At 38.3% G+C, this 8,246-nt stretch overlaps 1 protein-coding gene across 2 annotated transcripts in view; it reads left to right on the top strand.

Moving 5' to 3' along the window:
- The first annotated feature begins 1,134 nt into the window (after nucleotides 1–1,134).
- EPB41L4B (erythrocyte membrane protein band 4.1 like 4B) overlaps nucleotides 1,135–8,246 on the top strand; it is a 130,057-nt gene continuing 122,945 nt past the window's right edge. For both annotated transcript variants that reach the window (XM_026843117.1, XM_026843116.1), the window contains exon 1: nucleotides 1,135–1,234. In XM_026843117.1, coding sequence (XP_026698918.1) covers nucleotides 1,214–1,234 — 21 coding nt within the window. In that variant the 5' untranslated portion in view covers nucleotides 1,135–1,213. The remainder of the gene's footprint in view (nucleotides 1,235–8,246) is intronic.

The raw sequence follows: 8,246 nt of genomic DNA, 5'->3' as shown, positions 1-8,246 counted from the left end.
CCCAGTTGAAAACAGTGAATTTTGCTACATTTTTGGCTGAAGTGGGAACAACTAGTATGTTAGAGCTTTAAAGAATAAAAATAAAATTAGAAACTCCTCAAAGGTGTATGAGGCACAGAAGGCACAGAAGTGGTTCCATATCTGTACTTTCCTGTACAAAATGCACCTGTAGCTTCAGTCTCACACTGAGACTTATGGTCATCACATGTTCTTTTAGACAAGGGTGAGGGTTTTTTTTTTGCTCAGGGACTTGAAAGCTTCCTTCCACACAGTAACACAAGAGGGTTTGCATGAAAAATTGGCTTGCTATTCCCTGTCCCTTCTACCCACCTTTAATCTCCAAACTTTGCTGCTTCTAGTGTTTGAAGTACTCTGGGTATGTATATTCTTGGCTTAATGTCAGGACAAGTATACAGGCCAATGCAGCCTAACTCTCTACTAGTACCTGTAGCCCATGACTGGGGTTAGTTTTGTTTCCATGCCTTTGTGTTTCAGGTGTCATGCCAAGTAAGAACTGTAGCTTTTTTTCCCTTTTTTTTTTTATTTCTGCATTTAAAGGCTGTAAATGTGATTGATTGCAATTAGCAACATTGAAAAATCTTACCAGATTTCATTAATTTTGCTCACAGTGCTCTTCAAGTATTCAAATACAACTGTCCAGAATTCATTTTGCAGTTTGAGTGGTGGTATGGCACTGCATGGCTGCAGTTGGTATGTGATACAGCCAGAAGGTTTCAGGTGGTGTGTCAAGCAAGTTTTTCCTGGAGAATTTGGTTTCCTGGGGTTCAAAATGTTGTCTCTGGGACTTAGGGCGCTTAACAGGACATAAGCCTTTACTTTCTCTCCTATGCTTTGAGTTGCAGTGAACTTTGAAAGTTTTCTTTGAGAGTGAAGTCTGATGCTGTTGTAATAGCTTCAGACAGGAACAACATGTCACTATCTTTCTTGAAGAAAATAAAAAGAAATATCAAAAGAAATATACAACTCTTTAGTATAAATATAATTCCTATTTAGATGTTATCTTCCATGGTGCATTGCCTCTCCCCCATTTGAACTTAAAAAGAAACCCACCCAAACAAACAAATCCATAGCTACCCACAAAAAAACCCCACTTTCTTTTCTGTTACAGAAAAATGCAAAGGGCCAGGAGTTGTTTGACCAGATTGTATATCATTTGGACCTTGTGGAAACTGATTACTTTGGCCTACAATTCATGGATGCTTCCCAGGTTACAGTGAGTATAACTTCAGTTAATTTTTATGTTCTGCAGAAGTTTGTGTTGCCTGCTGTAAATATATTAACGGTGCAGTTTCATGAAGAGATGCAGGCATTAGGGAATATACTGCTGAAACAAATGATAACATGTTTGGCTCTTGCACAGAAAGCCAAATCCTCTAAATTAACTGTGTTGTTTTATATGATATGCACATGACTTGATTGCACACAAGTGAAAAAGTAGTAATTGTGGGTAAACAAAAATGTGCTTTATGTTTCGTAGACTCACAGTATTAGAAATTGGTTAAATCTCTTGCAAGGGTTTCTTATAACTCCTACCTTTGCTATTCTGTGTACAGACCATGTTGTTCTGTAGATTTAGTTTCATTTTCAATAGAGAAAAATTTCTTTCTCTCCCCTGTCCAATGATGTCCAGCATCTATAGGTAAAAGGGAAAAAAAAAAAAAAAGGAAAAGTAACATATTTATAGATACAGGCAGATAAATATATCAAAAAGGTAGGGTTAAAAGACTTCAACCTTGTTAAACTGTATTGCTATATGTTTAATCTTTTCTTTTGTATGTTCATGCTGAGGTATTGGTATGACAGCAGCCTGGCTGGGTTGTGGATAGCAAATACGCAGATCTGGAAAATAAGTGTTTGCTTTCAGACTATCTGGTCAGTATGTAAATGTGTTTTCTGTAAAACAACAGAAGACAGATGTATTCTGTGCTATTAAAATAATGGGAAAATGTAGCTGCAATATTGAAGTGAAATGTATGTCCTAACTTTATAATCTCAGAAATCTCAGCTTTGTTCTCTAGCAATCTTGGGTTGGTGTGATCAGGTCTGATCTTTTTTACCAGTAAACAATCATCTGCGACCAGTGACTTTAAACAACAGACAGGAAGCCTGTCGAGATGTTGTAACAACTTGGCATTGACAAAGGGAATCTATGCTTTTGGGAAATTGGTATAACTGGTATTATCTATTTAAACATTATTCTGATATACCAGTTAATTTAAGGGTATGTGTTTATCCCTGGAAACTGATGCTTGATTAAAGTATGGCCTTAATAGGTTTGAGGTTTTTAGGAAGTTTTGTGTGTGTGTGTTCCTGTTAAAATTTATATTATATAAATTGTGTGTCCTTTTATGATGGACCTGATCATAAGGACACAGCTAATAGAGCAGAGCCTGGTCGTAATAGGAAAAACAGATTATATTGTCACTGATTGTCACATCACCAAACTGGTAACTTGATAGCTAGGAATAGTTGCCTAACAAGGAATTCTGTAATGTTTTGAAAGAAGGGAAGCAGAAAGGGAGAGCAAAACATCTTTTCCTAGCAAAAAAGAAGGGCAGATCAGATGCAGAATACCTGTCTATGAGGAAGCAGAGAGTGCTCATTTTCTTGTATATTTGCAAAATTGAAGGGCTCTTTTGAATAGTAAGAAAGATGAAGCAGAAATGTGAGCAAGTACATTTTCCATAGATAGTTCTGTCCCCAGTGTTGAGGGCCAAATGTGTCTATATATGCAAGTGTTTTAACTTTGTGTGCCACTTCTCTCCTCTATATTGGGGGGGGGAAGTAAATCATGGCATCTACAGTTACAAGAGGGATAAGGGCTATGAACAGCTTCTGGGGGAGCTAAAAAAGCCAACACTTGTTGAAGCACTTTGGTAGTAGGGTTATGGTTCCTGGATTAAGAGGAGTTTTGAGGGCAGAGTTCTTCACCTTCACTTGAGTGCAAGACTGAAAACTCTCATTTGGGTTTTGGGTGGGTTTTTTGTCTGGCTTAAGCTGGGCACAGTAGAGCTTAGAGAGCTTCAAGGCACAAGCTTTTATCTTCCCCTGCACTCTGTGCAAAAGCGGTTCCATGCTTTTAACAGTCTGCCTTGGTCTGTTTTGAACTTGTGACCCACTCATTCATTTGCATAGCAATTAATGTACAGCCTCCATGTGCTTCTGCTTAGTGCCAGCCCAGCCACACAGTGGCAATTGCGGAACTGGGAGATTAAAGTATTGTAAACTCCTTGAGGCTCTAAGCCTTTGTCTTTATTACGTATTGTTAAGTGCTAAACATCTTTGAGCCACCATTATAAATATGAGAGCACAGAATAGTCTTTGAAAAGTGGAGATTGCCTCTGTATGCTCCAAGGCCATCAGCTTTTGAGTGCACTGTGTTTTTTGCAGTCCTGTAACTTTGCCAGTCAGGACAAACAGCCTTGATAGCAATGATTTAGAAAAGAAAATCATAATTAGAGCTTATCTGCTTTGAAAGAGAAAAACCTTTATTTGTTTGAAGAGCTTATATTTAATACCCCCCCCAAAAAAATTTTTCAATACAATCCAAAACATAAAGTTGTGGAAGGCAAGATGTCAGCAGTAAGGCAGAAAACACTGTAAAGCCTATTCACTGAAGTCTGCATAGTTTGTATCTCCTGCTCTTTGAAGATCTCCATGAATAGAATGATGTAGACGATCATCTAGTAGTTTATTCTGAAGCAAAGCTTTTGTGTACTGTTGTATTTTAAGTTATCTGGTTTAACTCCAGATAAGAAATACTTGGGGGGAGAGGGGTTGCTAAGTACTGTTAGTGAGTGGAAGAACTTGATCCTGTTGGAAAACATTTATTCGTAAGTGAGGTTTAAAGCAGTGCAGATACATTGCCTGCTCATGTTTAGCAGCTTAACTGATTTATAGGTTACAGTGAAGAATAAAACTGCATCTCATTGTAGTTGCATTATAATAACTTTGGACCAACTCTTTTTCTACCAGATTCAGTAATAAAACTACTGAGACTGTTCTGCAACTATTCTAGTGGTGGTTGTTTCATCATTCTCACCCTTTTTTAGTTTCTGTTTTTGTGTATGTTTTACATACACAGTGGGATGTGTATAATTTATAAATAAATACACATGTACTGGAGCTGTGTGCTCCAAAAATGTCTTTTTGTGCCATCAAAAAAGTTTGAAGATCACTGCTGTAGGACAGGCCCTTCAAATGTTTCCATCATTTTGTAATAAAAACCCTGCTCTGCTTTTCTGATTCTTCTGTTTGTGGAAGGGAAGAAAGAGAGAAAAAGAGGGAAAAGAGAAGTGAAGGAAGGAAGTGAGAATCAAAGAAATAGTTTTGTGTTCAGCTGTTACAGGACTTCAGCAGGGAAGTAATGCTTGGGGTGGTTGAAGAGTTGTCACTCTTATGCAGGAGGTCCCTGCAGTGGTTTAGAGGAAATGTAAACTTACTGAGTTTTTAATTTTACTATGGTGGGTGTGTTCTAGCAAAGCAGGAAGCCTTGGAAGCTTTGGTTTAGGTTGGAAATAGCAATAATAAAGTCTTGTGAGACCGTACTATCAAAGATGAGTTGCCATGAGGAAGTATTTTATTGATCTGTGCAGAAACTGGTCATGTGCAACATACTCTGTGGTTGGTCTGGGTACTTGACATTTATTTTAAGCTGCTGGCAGCTAATGTTTATTCATCTTCTATCCAGCTTGTCCTTTCTCTGTCTCTTACTCCAGATCATCGTTCTGTAGTTTACAGCTTCTTATGAGCTGCAAGATATTACAGAATTTTCTCAGGATATAGATCTGTCCATTTATACAGTTGCATTCTTTGTTCCAGATGTCTGTCCTGTGATAGCAAAACCTTCCCAGCCTCCTGTTTTAAGGGAATTCAGAACAGAAAGATAGGCCATGTTGATTAGCTTGGAATTTGCTTCTGTTTCCCTCATGATTTGGTTTCTGATCACAAGAACAATTATAGAGTAATTGAGGGGGAAGTAGATATATAAGATACATCTTTAAATTTTACTATTTTTTTCTTTTTGCTAATGAGCTGCTATAATCCTTGGGGTATGAAACTTTAGTAGGGAATGTGTGGAAGAAGAATTAAAATGCCACTTTTGTTACATGCGTCTCGGTAATCTTTTTAAAGTCCTTTATGTCGGATTTCTAAGGTCACAAATGCCCCTCAGCTTAAAGAAGGTCCGTATGGAACAGCCTTTCCCAGTCGGGTAAATACATTGCGCTCTGCAGCCAGTTGAGTCATTTTGAGTATGTATGCATGCAACAAGTGTATCTGACACATTGGGAAGCAGTGGAATTACAGCACATGTACAGCAAGACTTTTGTGGGAGGACAGCCCATGCCTCCTGCAGGTGTGATGTGTTCCCTGGGGAGGTGAGAGCCAGGACCAACCTGCAGTCAGTCGTCCTGGCAAACTGTGTTTTCATCTGAACTTCTTAATATTAACCAACTCCTAAATTGGGTTTTGGTTCACTTGCTGTGAGAGCTGAGAAGACAGTGGAGGGAGAAGACAGAGAAGACTATATAGAAACTAAAATAGCTTTTGTGAAAGCAGTGTTCCAAGTACAAAAACAGAAGGAAAAAAAGGAGCAAGAACTGTTTCCCAGACCGTGCCAAACCAGGAGCAACATGCCAGGATCTGCTGATCTGGACAATGAGATTCTCACCTGTATGGAAGGTAGCCTTGTGGCCAGGTTTTTCTGGGAAGGTCAGGATTGTGTATGCTTCACAACTTAAGTTTTCAACAATGCAGTGTGGGGTTAGGCAAGCTGGACAACAGAATACCTGAATGCCTTTGTTTTCTCTACCTATCATGAACTAGCCTCATGGATGTTTCAGCAAGTATTGGGTTCAGGGCCTTGGAGTGGCTTGGTGCTTCATGACTGCCTCTGCTGCATCTGAATTTTCTTTTAAGGGCTCATTGTTGTTGAAATTGATAGGTTTTTTTCAACTGCTTGCTTTGGATACTACTGCTGTGACTACTTAAGTGTGTGAGGTATGTGGAAAAATGAGCAAATGACTCCAAAACACTAAGAATTTCCAGAGAATCTCCAGTTCTTAGTCTTCCAGTAGCATTTGTTGTCTCCCAGGAGGGCTGGAGATCACTTCTCTGGCACAGTCTTGAGAAGCAGCCATACAGGGCAGGTGGCTGTGATACTATCAATGATACCTCACCTCTCTTCTAAGTGCAGAGAAGTCTCCTGTCTATCCAGGACAGCAAACAGTTTTTGGTGTTTTGTCTTTGTGCGTGATTGGACAGTAAGATGAAGTGTTTTCCTTTAGTTTTCTTCTGCAGATTTAGACAGGTTTGTTGCCTGTTTGTTACAAACCCTTTCAGTTTATTTTTTGAGTGCTTGGGCGTAGGCTTCAGAATTAAAGGTAACTTGCTTTTTATTGATCTAGAATGGCATCGGTTTTCATTATCTGTATAATAAATCTAACGAGAATTATGCTACACAAGGCAAGTTTTTTATATAATTTTTCTGGTTTACTCTTTTTTTTAAATTCCCCTCTTCTCTGGGATATGAAGTTTCACTGCTGAAAAGAGAAACAAAGTAATCTTGTATGTACTGTTTTTTTGTGTGGCAGTGATTATCTGTGTTCACATTCAATTAGTAAGTTCTGCTTCTCTGTCTCAGGTCTGTGAAGCAAGATACTCCTTCAGATGAAGTAGGTTATCAAATGTTTATGAATTAAGACAGGATAATGGTCCTAAAGGATGTTTGTATAGCACTCTATTATTCATGTGTAGTTTATTTGGACTACAGATAAACCATGTCACATATCAGGATGCTTCTGAGATGGGTCTGTGCAGACTCAGGCTGGGATAGGCAAGGCTTCCGTGAATGCCACAGCTCAGTTCTGCTGCATTCTGACATGCTGCTTTGTGTCCAGAAATATTACTGTAATTGGGATTCTTCTTTTTCAGTTATATCTTTTGGTCTTCATATTCATGGTGATAATTAAAACATTACCATGACAAGATTTGGAATACATTATACTAATTTTATGTTTAGTTTAGCCATGAAAAAAATGCCTTAAAGTAGTGCGTATGCAGTATGACCCTAAATGTATTTTCAGAATTATGAAATGGACAGGTGTAAGAGCTGTGTAGCAGCCTTTCCTGTTAACAGATTACAGTTTTTGTTTCATTAAAAGCTAGCTGTTTAACCAACTTGACAATTAATTGAGACTAAAAATTAGCAGGTATATTCTGAAAACAAGATAAATGTTCTGCAAAATAAAGATCAAAGGGCAGATTTTGGGAACTTGGCAGAGTTGGAAGGAATTTCTGCAAATAAATTTTCATGTTTTGAACTATAGGATGCAAAATTTTTTTCTGGCTAAACCTAGTTTCTTTATAAAAAAAAAACTTTCTAGACCTTCTGTCCTGTTAAACCCAGCTGAAATCATATGTCACAGATACATTTGAAAGAAATATGTTTTAAAATAAACAGAACCTCTTTGTTGCAGTTGCAAGTAATTGTGGCTTTTATGACCATAGTAGGAACCAAAGGAGTGTAATCCTGCTGCCTTTGGTGTCACTGAGAGCTTTTTACTTTTGAGTTCAGTGTACATTGTCCTAACAGTTTGTCTCTTAGTGTCCTTACGATCAATTTTGGCTTAAGCAACACAGGCATATTTCCATTAGTGATGAACTCAAGTCTTAAGCGAGTACACTGTAGTCTTAAGTGAGTCCTTCCTGGAAAAAAAACAGCTTCCAGTTGCTTGAATTCATGTTAGCCTTAATTAAGTTAAAATAAACAACAAAATTAAGACAATTAGGATTGGGGGGGGTGGTGTGGTGGTGGTTTACAACATCCTGGTAGCCAAAACTGTGTTTTAATTCATGGTCACTATTGAGGGTGCTGTAGGGGTCAGACCTTCTCTGAAGGTCAGTAAGTACGTAGGAATGTGTTGTTCTCAGATCCTTACCAAAACCAGGTGGTGTCAAGTGTGGTTTAAAGCATGGCAGTTTCACTTGTAGAGCTTGGGCTCAGGAAAATCTCAGTGTGCATGGAGATGCAACTGTCTGGGTTTTAAGCATACTTCATGTAAAAGCCTTAGTCTAACTTTTGCTCTGCTCTGCACAGTAGTTAAAATTGACTAGAAAATTATTTTAATGATTGAGGCTTGGTTCTTTCACAGAATGAATGCCGTTGAACTTCCATATTGCTTCAAGTATTAAAGGTTAGAAATAGAAATAAGCGGGGGGGGGGG

This window comes from Athene cunicularia (genome assembly GCF_003259725.1).
Source record: "Athene cunicularia isolate RWA chromosome 2 unlocalized genomic scaffold, athCun1 chr2_part1, whole genome shotgun sequence".
In the NCBI taxonomy this organism is placed as follows: Eukaryota; Metazoa; Chordata; class Aves; order Strigiformes; family Strigidae; genus Athene; species Athene cunicularia.
This window is presented reverse-complemented; position numbering and strand designations above follow the sequence as displayed.